This window comes from Rhinichthys klamathensis, unplaced genomic scaffold, assembly GCF_029890125.1.
Source record: "Rhinichthys klamathensis goyatoka isolate OS25496 unplaced genomic scaffold, OSU_Roscu_1.1 h1tg000043l_1, whole genome shotgun sequence".
Taxonomy (NCBI): domain Eukaryota; kingdom Metazoa; phylum Chordata; class Actinopteri; order Cypriniformes; family Leuciscidae; genus Rhinichthys; species Rhinichthys klamathensis.
Window position 1 is genome coordinate 653155 of NW_026606590.1, and position 14986 is coordinate 668140.

The 14986-nt window shown below is 42.3% G+C and overlaps 1 protein-coding gene across 1 annotated transcript; it reads right to left on the reverse strand.

The window, feature by feature from the left end:
- Nucleotides 1–7281: 7281 nt before the first annotated feature.
- Nucleotides 7282–12323, reverse strand: LOC130082307 (zona pellucida sperm-binding protein 4-like). Its single transcript, XM_056247161.1, has 8 exons — nt 12216–12323; nt 8636–8822; nt 8368–8555; nt 8197–8294; nt 7968–8125; nt 7689–7881; nt 7472–7619; nt 7282–7386 (listed from the first exon to the last, which is right to left on the reverse strand). Exons 1-8 carry the CDS (start codon nt 12321–12323, stop codon nt 7297–7299), a joined length of 1170 nt encoding a protein of 389 aa, XP_056103136.1. The 3' UTR covers nt 7282–7296.
- Between the last annotated feature and the right edge of the window lie 2663 nt (nt 12324–14986).

Here is a 14986-nt window from a genome sequence, read left to right on the forward strand (position 1 = left end):
GATAAGACATCTCTTCATTTACTGCTACAAACTGATAACGGTCAGATAAGTAGATTTAAACCATGCTAGTGGAATTCCACTAATGCCAACATAGTTTTCCAGTCTATTTAAAAGAATGTTGTGGTCAATGGTGTCAAATGCAGCACTAAGATCAAGTAACACTACTAGAGAGATACAACCACGATCGGATGATAAGAGCAAATCATTTGTGACTCTAATGAGAGCTGTCTCGGTACTATGGTACGGTCTAAATCCGGACTGAAAATCCTCGCAGATATCATTTCTTTCAAGAAAGGAACACAGTTGTGAGGATACTGCTTTTTCTAATATCTTTGACAGAAAAGGCAGATTCGAGATCGGCCTGTAATTGACTAATTGTATGATCAAGTTGCGTTTTTTTAACAAGCGGTTTAATCATAGCCAGCTTAAAGGTTTTTGGTACGTATCCTAGAGACAAAGATGAATTAATGATATTAAGAAGAGGATCTATGACATCTGGAAGCATCTCTTTCAGTAGCTTAGTCGGTATAGGGTCTAACATACAAGTTGCCAATTTAGATGGTTTAACGAGTTTGCAAAATTCTTCCTCTCCTATAGCAACAAATTAATCAAATTGTCAGTGTCACAAGATCCTTTAGAAATCATTCAAATTTGCGGCTCAAACATTTCTGATTTTTATCAATGCTTTGCCACTGTCTGCCAGCATTGAGTTTGTGACTGAGATTGGGACTCACTTCCCTGACTATGTTCACTGTGGTCTGGAGATGCACACGAACATCTATCATTAGAGCGAAGCTCTCGGTGACAACAGCCAGCTCAAGCTCTCCATTCCAGCTCCGCATGGGCCAATTGAGCTCATCAGCGTCACAAGACATCTGGAAATGGATTATATTAATGCAATAAAGGGATTTAAAAGCCCTTCACACAACCAGTAGGGCTGCACAATGATGGTTAAACTAATAATCATGATTTTACTCATTTGAGAAACTTCTTGTTTTGTCAGAATTATTGCACTTTCATGAACACAAATCAAGAGAACGTCAACTCATATGCAGGGTTTATTTGCCAGAAATACTGTAACTCACAATACCAAGAAACTCACAATTGTGAAAAATAAGTAAGAAATGTGAAATAAGTCACAATTACTGTTATATTTTATTCCTTGGCAAAACAAACTGCGAGGAAAAAAGTCTGCACCCTGCTATATAAAATATTGAGGAACCCAGGTTTGCAACTGGAGCATGGCAAGTACAACCTTGCTAAAGCAAAAATGTAACTTTGGTTTAGTAGTGTGGCCCAATAAATAAAACCAAGAACAGTCATGTAAGATCCGATTTGTTGAAAATCAATACCAGTTTATTAAATCTAAATTCACATGACCAGGTTAACTTCTCCACTAGACACCACAGTTTGCCCACTAGAGATGGTCTTGATGGGAGTGTCCCTTCCTGTAAAAGAAGTGGTAGAAGCATGAGGAGCATTTAAATACCAAATTCTCACAGTTCCCAAGTCGGTTTACAGCAAGCACTCACTTTTCCTAGTGCAGCTTTGCTCACAGGAGCCAGAAGAGGGATGGCACACTGCTGTACTACAGTGGATGAAGATCTAACAGAGGGGGAAAGGGTTTAGCCATAGAATTCACTATAAAAAGTACTAATATTAAGGATTGAGGTAAGGCTGCGGAGCATACGGTTTCCTGCAGAGGAGCCAGTGATGATGGATCAACAAATGTGAACATCTTCACAATAAAGCGCTTGTAGTGGGTTGGGAACTGAAGACCAGACGATCCAGTCACTGGAACCAATGTGGTCAGGTAACGATCATCCTGGTAAGGGCATCTGAAAGGCAAAGAGGGAATCAGAAACACCTTACAGCACACTAGATGGATAAAGACTGGCCTTACTCACCCATCAACCAGAAGGTCCCATTGGGGTAGACTGAGTGGACTGGGGGTTGATGTCGCCCAGCAATGTCCCAGCATCAGGACAATGTTGGGGTCGGTCCTCTCCAAAACGTGCACCTCAACATACACAGGCTCCCGCAGGACTTTTGTAACAGGATAATCAGCATCACTGTAGTAGGAAGTGTACGCCTCGTCCCCTGAGGAAGAATAGTGTTTAACCAGAAACCGCTGCAACCTGGAGCTTTAGAAAGGCTTTAGGCACACACTTGGGTCAAACACTTACCTTCTGCACAGCCTTTGGTGACACACTGACCATTTGCTAGTCTAAGCTCCACCCTGAGGGGTCCAGGAGCAGCTACTGGTGGAGGTGGAGGAACAGTGTTGACCTCCACAACCAGAGCTTCCACAGAAGTACCAGAGTACCTACACTGGAAGAGAAGCCTGGAAAACAAACAGTGAGCTTGTAGCATTTGCCAAGGATTAACAAATGTGCTAAAGAATACATCACCCACTCAAAATGGCTGTCCCTTGTGATGGAACCAAGTGGTCCGATACCCACTTCATACGAGGAGGACATTCTGTTTTCATACACCACATATCCACTGTCCTCCTGCAAATAGTAACACTGTTGGCATCCAGTCCATTCTAAGCCACGCAGAACAAAACCACAAGCAGCTACTCACTGTCATGCTCGTGCCGCACGCAGTGACAGGGAACTGGTATATAGCAAAGAAAGGTGTGGATCCCACAGGACTGCAAGCTGGATCATTTCCACCCAGGAGACGGACTGAATCCAGGCTCAAACGAGGCAGCGTGACATCTCTAGCCACCACTACCACAAACTGACCATCTCTTATACACTGGACAGTGACTGGAACAAGGTACAAGAGCTGGTTATTGATGAGGATCAGTTTAACAAGAAACACCTTTACATTGACTCAACACTCTTACCGGCCTTCCCATAGTAACACTGCTGTCCGTTAAAGCAGCAGTTAATAGCTGCACACTCAGCACCACTGATACCAGGTGGTCCACATTGGATCTGCTCATAATCAGCTACAGCACATTTGTCAAGGGGCTCTGCCTGTGCCACTGGCTGTTTAGGCTGAAACTGCTGAGGATACTGTTGACTAGCTTGCTGTTGACCAGCTTGCTGTTGAACTGACTGAGGATACTGTTGACTAGCTTGTTGAACTGACTGAGGAAACTGTTGACTAGCTTGCTGTTGAACTGACTGAGGATACTGTTGACTAGCTTGTTGAACTGACTGAGGATACTGCTGACTAGCTTGCTGTTGAACTGGCTTAGAAAACTGTTGACTAGCTTGTTGAACTGACTGAGGATACTGCTGACTAGCTTGCTGTTGAACTGGCTTAGAAAACTGTTGACTAGCTTGCTGTTGAACTGGCTTAGGATACTGTTGATTAGCTTGCCGTTGAACTGACTGAGGAAACTGTTGACTAGCTTGATGTTGAACTGGCTTAGAAAACTGTTGACTAGCTTGCCATTGAACTGACTGAGGAAACCGCTGGTCAGTTTGCTGGAACATCAGAGCTTGAGGACTTTGGGGCAGATTACTCCACTTTGGAACGGCATGGCAGAAAGCACAGAACCAAACACAAAGTGCCAGAGACTGAACAACACACCAACTTCCTGCCATTGTTCAACAGCTAGTCACACTGTTGAGATGCTGCCCTTTGGTCTTTTTGTACTCTACAGATTTTGGCTAATTAACGATAATCCCTCCCTTTTCATTAACAGTCATGATTCTCCAGACTTGCATGAGTGTGGAGTTTATGCAACTGGGTGTTTCCATTTGTTCTTAAGATTCAATTGCCCTTGTTTTTCCACCCTTTTGGAACATACATAGAATGCACATATTGAGCTTATTTCAGAATAGTTTACTAGTACTATTTCTGCCGTTCAGAATTCAGCCTTTGTTTTATGCTTCATCCTGTGAATGTAATGGTAGTGGTGGGCAGATCGAGGCTTCATGAAACACTGAAAAAGTTGAAGCAAATGTGCCGTATTGTGTCGAGGCTTCGAAACAATCCGACACCTGTCTCCATGGTGACCCCTAGATGTCAGAACAGTGTAAATGCAACAAAAACCCGGGCCAAACATGCATAAAAACCCCTTTTACAAATCTATTGCAAATGTTTTATTGAAAGTAAAATCTTTCAAATGTAATTATCTAATCATCTAACAAGATTATCAAGTGTTTATATGTTTTTTTATCAATTGGAACCTGTGATAAACGCTGATGGCGTTCACATGCGCATTAAGAATTGATTCTGTTATGTGTGTTTGAATATATGTGCGCAGGTTTGTAATTCCCTACAAACCATACCTAAACAAACTACTTGTCTTGCCTATAAATTTTGATACAGAATTTTATTTTATTTTATTTTATCACTTCGGGGTTGGTACGTGAACCCTAATTTCCACAACGCTTTATCTGTAGAGTGGAATAGGAATCCTCCATAGGGAGAGGATAGTTGACATTTCAGCACTGCGTTGTCATCGGGTCCAGGCGAATGTCCTTCGTCAGATCTGGAAAAGGCCTGGATCCGGCAGGCTGCGGGAAAACCTCGGGATAAACAAAGACACTGAAATTAGCGTAGATGCCATTCTTCTTATGATGTAACGAGTACATCAGGATTTAAGGGAAGTGTTCCCAGTTCCAGCTGACCTAATCTATGCAGCCTAACATTGAATTATAGAAGTCGATAATGTATTATGTGAATGCTAGGTCAAAGAGATGTGTTTTTAGTCTAGCTTTGAACTGACAGAGTGTGTCTGCTTCCCGGACAATGGTAGGAAGACTGTTCCAAAGTTTTGGTGCTAAATAGGAAAAGGATCTACCGCCAGCAGTCGATTTTGATATTCTAGGTATTATCAACTGGCCGGAATTTTAAGATCGCACTAGACGTGAAGGACTATAATGCGTTAAGAGCTCGCTCAAGTACTGCAGAGCTAAACCATTTAGTGCTTTGTAAGTAATCAGCAATATTTATAAATGTATACAATGTTTAATAGGGAGCCAATGCAGTGTTTATTGAACCAGACTAATATGGTCATACTTCCTGGTTCTGGTAAGAACTCGAGCTGCAGCGTTTTGAACCAGCTGTAGTTTGTTTATTAAGCGTGCAGGGCAACCACCCAGTAGAGCATTACAGTAATCTAGCCTTGAGGTCATGAAAGCATTAACTAATTGTTCCGCATTTTTCATTGAAAGCATATGGCGTAATTTAGATATATTTTTAAGATGGAAGAATGCGGTTTTACAGATACTAGAAACGTGACTTTTAAATGAAAGATTGGTATCAAAGAGCACACCCAGGTTCCTAACTGACGACGAGGACTTCACAGAGCAGCCATCAAGTGTTAGACAGTATTCTAGGTTATTACGTGAGGAAGTTTTTTGGCCAATAATTAGAATCTATGTTTTTTCAGAATTTAGTAGTAGGAAATTACTAGTCATCCAATTTTTTATGTCAGCAACGCATTCCGTTAATTTTGTGAATTGGTGCGTTTCGTCGGGGCACGAAGAAATATACAGCTGAGTATCATCAGCATAACATGGGGTGGTGATGGCGCAGTGGATAAGACACATGCCTTTGGTGTGAAAGACCCGGGTTCGAATCCACTGTGTGACACCAATGTGCCCCTAGTTGCTCCAGAGGCGTACAACCTCTGACATATATAGCAATTGTAAGTCGCTTTGGATAAAAGTGTCAGCTAAATGAATAAATGTAAATAACAGTGAAAACTAATTCCATGTTTCCTAATGATATCTCCTAATGGTAGCATGTACAGAGTGAACAGCAGCGGTCCTAGTACTGAGCCTTGTGGTACGCCATACTGAAATTGTGATCGATAAGACATCTCTTCATTTACTGCTACAAACTGATAACGGTCAGATAAGTAGATTTAAACCATGCTAGTGGAATTCCACTAATGCCAACATAGTTTTCCAGTCTATTTAAAAGAATGTTGTGGTCAATGGTGTCAAATGCAGCACTAAGATCAAGTAACACTACTAGAGAGATACAACCACGATTGGATGATAAGAGCAAATCATTTGTGACTCTAATGAGAGCTGTCTCGGTACTATGGTACGGTCTAAATCCGGACTGAAAATCCTCGCAGATATCATTTCTTTCAAGAAAGGAACACAGTTGTGAGGATACTGCTTTTTCTAATATCTTTGACAGAAAAGGCAGATTCGAGATCGGCCTGTAATTGACTAATTGTATGATCAAGTTGCGTTTTTTTAACAAGCGGTTTAATCATAGCCAGCTTAAAGGTTTTTGGTACGTATCCTAGAGACAAAGATGAATTAATGATATTAAGAAGAGGATCTATGACATCTGGAAGCATCTCTTTCAGTAGCTTAGTCGGTATAGGGTCTAACATACAAGTTGCCAATTAAGATGGTTTAACGAGTTTGCAAAATTCTTCCTCTCCTATTGCAACAAATTAATCAAATTGTCAGTGTCACAAGATCCTTTAGAAATCATTCAAATTTGCGGCTCAAACATTTCTGATTTTTATCAATGCTTTGCCACTGTCTGCCAGCATTGAGTTTGTGACTGAGATTGGGACTCACTTCCCTGACTATGTTCACTGTGGTCTGGAGATGCACACGAACATCTATCATTAGAGCGAAGCTCTCGGTGACAACAGCCAGCTCAAGCTCTCCATTCCAGCTCCGCATGGGCCAATTGAGCTCATCAGCGTCACAAGACATCTGGAAATGGATTATATTAATGCAATAAAGGGATTTAAAAGCCCTTCACACAACCAGTAGGGCTGCACAATGATGGTTAAACTGATAATCATGATTTTACTCATTTGAGAAACTTCTTGTTTTGTCAGAATTATTGCACTTTCATGAACACAAATCAAGAGAACGTCAACTCATATGCAGGGTTTATTTGCCAGAAATACTGTAACTCACAATACCAAGAAACTCACAATTGTGAAAAATAAGTAAGAAATGTGAAATAAGTCACAATTACTGTTATATTTTATTCCTTGGCAAAACAAACTGCGAGGAAAAAAGTCTGCACCCTGCTATATAAAATATTGAGGAACCCAGGTTTGCAACTGGAGCATGGCAAGTACAACCTTGCTAAAGCAAAAATGTAACTTTGGTTTAGTAGTGTGGCCCAATAAATAAAACCAAGAACAGTCATGTAAGATCCGATTTGTTGAAAATCAATACCAGTTTATTAAATCTAAATTCACATGACCAGGTTAACTTCTCCACTAGACACCACAGTTTGCCCACTAGAGATGGTCTTGATGGGAGTGTCCCTTCCTGTAAAAGAAGTGGTAGAAGCATGAGGAGCATTTAAATACCAAATTCTCACAGTTCCCAAGTCGGTTTACAGCAAGCACTCACTTTTCCTAGTGCAGCTTTGCTCACAGGAGCCAGAAGAGGGATGGCACACTGCTGTACTACAGTGGATGAAGATCTAACAGAGGGGGAAAGGGTTTAGCCATAGAATTCACTATAAAAAGTACTAATATTAAGGATTGAGGTAAGGCTGCGGAGCATACGGTTTCCTGCAGAGGAGCCAGTGATGATGGATCAACAAATGTGAACATCTTCACAATAAAGCGCTTGTAGTGGGTTGGGAACTGAAGACCAGACGATCCAGTCACTGGAACCAATGTGGTCAGGTAACGATCATCCTGGTAAGGGCATCTGAAAGGCAAAGAGGGAATCAGAAACACCTTACAGCACACTAGATGGATAAAGACTGGCCTTACTCACCCATCAACCAGAAGGTCCCATTGGGGTAGACTGAGTGGACTGGGGGTTGATGTCGCCCAGCAATGTCCCAGCATCAGGACAATGTTGGGGTCGGTCCTCTCCAAAACGTGCACCTCAACATACACAGGCTCCCGCAGGACTTTTGTAACAGGATAATCAGCATCACTGTAGTAGGAAGTGTACGCCTCGTCCCCTGAGGAAGAATAGTGTTTAACCAGAAACCGCTGCAACCTGGAGCTTTAGAAAGGCTTTAGGCACACACTTGGGTCAAACACTTACCTTCTGCACAGCCTTTGGTGACACACTGACCATTTGCTAGTCTAAGCTCCACCCTGAGGGGTCCAGGAGCAGCTACTGGTGGAGGTGGAGGAACAGTGTTGACCTCCACAACCAGAGCTTCCACAGAAGTACCAGAGTACCTACACTGGAAGAGAAGCCTGGAAAACAAACAGTGAGCTTGTAGCATTTGCCAAGGATTAACAAATGTGCTAAAGAATACATCACCCACTCAAAATGGCTGTCCCTTGTGATGGAACCAAGTGGTCCGATACCCACTTCATACGAGGAGGACATTCTGTTTTCATACACCACATATCCACTGTCCTCCTGCAAATAGTAACACTGTTGGCATCCAGTCCATTCTAAGCCATGCAGAACAAAACCACAAGCAGCTACTCACTGTCATGCTCGTGCCGCACGCAGTGACAGGGAACTGGTATATAGCAAAGAAAGGTGTGGATCCCACAGGACTGCAAGCTGGATCATTTCCACCCAGGAGACGGACTGAATCCAGGCTCAAACGAGGCAGCGTGACATCTCTAGCCACCACTACCACAAACTGACCATCTCTTATACACTGGACAGTGACTGGAACAAGGTACAAGAGCTGGTTATTGATGAGGATCAGTTTAACAAGAAACACCTTTACATTGACTCAACACTCTTACCGGCCTTCCCATAGTAACACTGCTGTCCGTTAAAGCAGCAGTTAATAGCTGCACACTCAGCACCACTGATACCAGGTGGTCCACATTGGATCTGCTCATAATCAGCTACAGCACATTTGTCAAGGGACTCTGCCTGTGCCACTGGCTGTTTAGGCTGAAACTGCTGAGGATACTGTTGACTAGCTTGCTGTTGACCAGCTTGCTGTTGAACTGACTGAGGATACTGTTGACTAGCTTGTTGAACTGACTGAGGAAACTGTTGACTAGCTTGCTGTTGAACTGACTGAGGATACTGCTGACTAGCTTGCTGTTGAACTGGCTTAGAAAACTGTTGACTAGCTTGCTGTTGAACTGGCTTAGGATACTGTTGATTAGCTTGCCATTGAACTGACTGAGGAAACTGTTGACTAGCTTGATGTTGAACTGGCTTAGAAAACTGTTGACTAGCTTGCCATTGAACTGACTGAGGAAACCGCTGGTCAGTTTGCTGGAACATCAGAGCTTGAGGACTTTGGGGCAGATTACTCCACTTTGGAACGGCATGGCAGAAAGCACAGAACCAAACACAAAGTGCCAGAGACTGAACAACACACCAACTTCCTGCCATTGTTCAACAGCTAGTCACACTGTTGAGATGCTGCCCTTTGGTCTTTTTGTACTCTACAGATTTTGGCTAATTAACGATAATCCCTCCCTTTTCATTAACAGTCATGATTCTCCAGACTTGCATGAGTGTGGAGTTTATGCAACTGGGTGTTTCCATTTGTTCTTAAGATTCAATTGCCCTTGTTTTTCCACCCTTTTGGAACATACATAGAATGCACATATTGAGCTTATTTCAGAATAGTTTACTAGTACTATTTCTGCCGTTCAGAATTCAGCCTTTGTTTTATGCTTCATCCTGTGAATGTAATGGTAGTGGTGGGCAGATCGAGGCTTCATGAAACACTGAAAAAGTTGAAGCAAATGTGCCGTATTGTGTCGAGGCTTCGAAACAATCCGACACCTGTCTCCATGGTGACCCCTAGATGTCAGAACAGTGTAAATGCAACAAAAACCCGGGCCAAACATGCATAAAAACCCCTTTTACAAATCTATTGCAAATGTTTTATTGAAAGTAAAATCTTTCAAATGTAATTATCTAATCATCTAACAAGATTATCAAGTGTTTATATGTTTTTTTATCAATTGGAACCTGTGATAAACGCTGATGGCGTTCACATGCGCATTAAGAATTGATTCTGTTATGTGTGTTTGAATATATGTGCGCAGGTTTGTAATTCCCTACAAACCATACCTAAACAAACTACTTGTCTTGCCTATAAATTTTGATACAGAATTTTATTTTATTTTATTTTATCACTTCGGGGTTGGTACGTGAACCCTAATTTCCACAACGCTTTATCTGTAGAGTGGAATAGGAATCCTCCATAGGGAGAGGATAGTTGACATTTCAGCACTGCGTTGTCATCGGGTCCAGGCGAAGGTCCTTTGTCAGATCTGGAAAAGGCCTGGATCCGGCAGGCTGCGGGAAAACCTCGGGATAAACAAAGACACTGAAATTAGCGTAGATGCCATTCTTCTTATGATGTAACGAGTACATCAGGATTTAAGGGAAGTGTTCCCAGTTCCAGCTGACCTAATCTATGCAGCCTAACATTGAATTATAGAAGTCGATAATGTATTATGTGAATGCTAGGTGAAAGAGATGTGTTTTTAGTCTAGCTTTGAACTGACAGAGTGTGTCTGCTTCCCGGACAATGGTAGGAAGACTGTTCCAAAGTTTTGGTGCTAAATAGGAAAAGGATCTACCGCCAGCAGTCGATTTTGATATTCTAGGTATTATCAACTGTCCGGAATTTTGAGATCGCACTAGACGTGAAGGACTATAATGCGTTAAGAGCTCGCTCAAGTACTGCAGAGCTAAACCATTTAGTGCTTTGTAAGTAATCAGCAATATTTATAAATGTATACAATGTTTAATAGGGAGCCAATGCAGTGTTTATTGAACCAGACTAATATGGTCATACTTCCTGGTTCTGGTAAGAACTCGAGCTGCAGCGTTTTGAACCAGCTGTAGTTTGTTTATTAAGCGTGCAGGGCAACCACCCAGTAGAGCATTACAGTAATCTAGCCTTGAGGTCATGAAAGCATTAACTAATTGTTCCGCATTTTTCATTGAAAGCATATGGCGTAATTTAGATATATTTTTAAGATGGAAGAATGCGGTTTTACAGATACTAGAAACGTGACTTTTAAATGAAAGGTTGGTATCAAAGAGCACACCCAGGTTCCTAACTGACGACGAGGACTTCACAGAGCAGCCATCAAGTGTTAGACAGTATTCTAGGTTATTACGTGAGGAAGTTTTTTGGCCAATAATTAGAATCTATGTTTTTTCAGAATTTAGTAGTAGGAAATTACTAGTCATCCAATTTTTTATGTCAGCAAACGCATTCCGTTAATTTTGTGAATTGGTGCGTTTCGTCGGGGCACGAAGAAATATACAGCTGAGTATCATCAGCATAACATGGGGTGGTGATGGCGCAGTGGATAAGACACATGCCTTTGGTGTGAAAGACCCGGGTTCGAATCCACTGTGTGACACCAATGTGTCCCTGAGCAAGACACTTAACCCCTAGTTGCTCCAGAGGCGTGCAACCTCTGACATATATAGCAATTGTAAGTCGCTTTGGATAAAAGTGTCAGCTAAATGAATAAATGTAAATAACAGTGAAAACTAATTCCATGTTTCCTAATGATATCTCCTAATGGTAGCATGTACAGAGTGAACAGCAGCGGTCCTAGTACTGAGCCTTGTGGTACGCCATACTGAAATTGTGATCGATAAGACATCTCTTCATTTACTGCTACAAACTGATAACGGTCAGATAAGTAGATTTAAACCATGCTAGTGGAATTCCACTAATGCCAACATAGTTTTCCAGTCTATTTAAAAGAATGTTGTGGTCAATGGTGTCAAATGCAGCACTAAGATCAAGTAACACTACTAGAGAGATACAACCACGATCGGATGATAAGAGCAAATCATTTGTGACTCTAATGAGAGCTGTCTCGGTACTATGGTACGGTCTAAATCCGGACTGAAAATCCTCGCAGATATCATTTCTTTCAAGAAAGGAACACAGTTGTGAGGATACTGCTTTTTCTAATATCTTTGACAGAAAAGGCAGATTCGAGATCGGCCTGTAATTGACTAATTGTATGATCAAGTTGCGTTTTTTTAACAAGCGGTTTAATCATAGCCAGCTTAAAGGTTTTTGGTACGTATCCTAGAGACAAAGATGAATTAATGATATTAAGAAGAGGATCTATGACATCTGGAAGCATCTCTTTCAGTAGCTTAGTCGGTATAGGGTCTAACATACAAGTTGCCAATTTAGATGGTTTAACGAGTTTGCAAAATTCTTCCTCTCCTATAGCAACAAATTAATCAAATTGTCAGTGTCACAAGATCCTTTAGAAATCATTCAAATTTGCGGCTCAAACATTTCTGATTTTTATCAATGCTTTGCCACTGTCTGCCAGCATTGAGTTTGTGACTGAAATTGGGACTCACTTCCCTGACTATGTTCACTGTGGTCTGGAGATGCACACGAACATCTATCATTAGAGCGAAGCTCTCGGTGACAACAGCCAGCTCAAGCTCTCCATTCCAGCTCCGCATGGGCCAATTGAGCTCATCAGCGTCACAAGACATCTGGAAATGGATTATATTAATGCAATAAAGGGATTTAAAAGCCCTTCACACAACCAGTAGGGCTGCACAATGATGGTTAAACTGATAATCATGATTTTACTCATTTGAGAAACTTCTTGTTTTGTCAGAATTATTGCACTTTCATGAACACAAATCAAGAGAACGTCAACTCATATGCAGGGTTTATTTGCCAGAAATACTGTAACTCACAATACCAAGAAACTCACAATTGTGAAAAATAAGTAAGAAATGTGAAATAAGTCACAATTACTGTTATATTTTATTCCTTGGCAAAACAAACTGCGAGGAAAAAAGTCTGCACCCTGCTATATAAAATATTGAGGAACCCAGGTTTGCAACTGGAGCATGGCAAGTACAACCTTGCTAAAGCAAAAATGTAACTTTGGTTTAGTAGTGTGGCCCAATAAATAAAACCAAGGACAGTCATGTAAGATCCGATTTGTTGAAAATCAATACCAGTTTATTAAATCTAAATTCACATGACCAGGTTAACTTCTCCACTAGACACCACAGTTTGCCCACTAGAGATGGTCTTGATGGGAGTGTCCCTTCCTGTAAAAGAAGTGGTAGAAGCATGAGGAGCATTTAAATACCAAATTCTCACAGTTCCCAAGTCGGTTTACAGCAAGCACTCACTTTTCCTAGTGCAGCTTTGCTCACAGGAGCCAGAAGAGGGATGGCACACTGCTGTACTACAGTGGATGAAGATCTAACAGAGGGGGAAAGGGTTTAGCCATAGAATTCACTATAAAAAGTACTAATATTAAGGATTGAGGTAAGGCTGCGGAGCATACGGTTTCCTGCAGAGGAGCCAGTGATGATGGATCAACAAATGTGAACATCTTCACAATAAAGCGCTTGTAGTGGGTTGGGAACTGAAGACCAGACGATCCAGTCACTGGAACCAATGTGGTCAGGTAACGATCATCCTGGTAAGGGCATCTGAAAGGCAAAGAGGGAATCAGAAACACCTTACAGCACACTAGATGGATAAAGACTGGCCTTACTCACCCATCAACCAGAAGGTCCCATTGGGGTAGACTGAGTGGACTGGGGGTTGATGTCGCCCAGCAATGTCCCAGCATCAGGACAATGTTGGGGTCGGTCCTCTCCAAAACGTGCACCTCAACATACACAGGCTCCCGCAGGACTTTTGTAACAGGATAATCAGCATCACTGTAGTAGGAAGTGTACGCCTCGTCCCCTGAGGAAGAATAGTGTTTAACCAGAAACCGCTGCAACCTGGAGCTTTAGAAAGGCTTTAGGCACACACTTGGGTCAAACACTTACCTTCTGCACAGCCTTTGGTGACACACTGACCATTTGCTAGTCTAAGCTCCACCCTGAGGGGTCCAGGAGCAGCTACTGGTGGAGGTGGAGGAACAGTGTTGACCTCCACAACCAGAGCTTCCACAGAAGTACCAGAGTACCTACACTGGAAGAGAAGCCTGGAAAACAAACAGTGAGCTTGTAGCATTTGCCAAGGATTAACAAATGTGCTAAAGAATACATCACCCACTCAAAATGGCTGTCCCTTGTGATGGAACCAAGTGGTCCGATACCCACTTCATACGAGGAGGACATTCTGTTTTCATACACCACATATCCACTGTCCTCCTGCAAATAGTAACACTGTTGGCATCCAGTCCATTCTAAGCCATGCAGAACAAAACCACAAGCAGCTACTCACTGTCATGCTCGTGCCGCACGCAGTGACAGGGAACTGGTATATAGCAAAGAAAGGTGTGGATCCCACAGGACTGCAAGCTGGATCATTTCCACCCAGGAGACGGACTGAATCCAGGCTCAAACGAGGCAGCGTGACATCTCTAGCCACCACTACCACAAACTGACCATCTCTTATACACTGGACAGTGACTGGAACAAGGTACAAGAGCTGGTTATTGATGAGGATCAGTTTAACAAGAAACACCTTTACATTGACTCAACACTCTTACCGGCCTTCCCATAGTAACACTGCTGTCCGTTAAAGCAGCAGTTAATAGCTGCACACTCAGCACCACTGATACCAGGTGGTCCACATTGGATCTGCTCATAATCAGCTACAGCACATTTGTCAAGGGGCTCTGCCTGTGCCACTGGCTGTTTAGGCTGAAACTGCTGAGGATACTGTTGACTAGCTTGCTGTTGACCAGCTTGCTGTTGAACTGACTGAGGATACTGTTGACTAGCTTGTTGAACTGACTGAGGAAACTGTTGACTAGCTTGCTGTTGAACTGACTGAGGATACTGTTGACTAGCTTGTTGAACTGACTGAGGATACTGCTGACTAGCTTGCTGTTGAACTGGCTTAGAAAACTGTTGACTAGCTTGTTGAACAGACTGAGGATACTGCTGACTAGCTTGCTGTTGAACTGGCTTAGAAAACTGTTGACTAGCTTGCTGTTGAACTGGCTTAGGATACTGTTGATTAGCTTGCCGTTGAACTGACTGAGGAAACTGTTGACTAGCTTGATGTTGAACTGGCTTAGAAAACTGTTGACTAGCTTGCCATTGAACTGACTGAGGAAACCGCTGGTCAGTTTGCTGGAACATCAGAGCTTGAGGACTTTGGGGCAGATTACTCCACTTTGGAACGGCATGGCAGA

Coding starts and splice junctions, on each gene's coding strand:
- LOC130082307 (XM_056247161.1), bottom strand. CDS start 12,323: ATGCGGAGCTGGAATGGAGAGCTTGAGCTGGCTGTTGTCACCGAGAGC. Junction 8,823..12,215: donor CAGTGAACATAGTCAGGGAA/GTGAGTCCCAAT, acceptor GCTGGTCAACAG/CAAGCTAGTCAACAGTATCC. Junction 8,126..8,196: donor ACAAGGGACAGCCATTTTGA/GTGGGTGATGTA, acceptor TTTGTTTTCCAG/GCTTCTCTTCCAGTGTAGGT.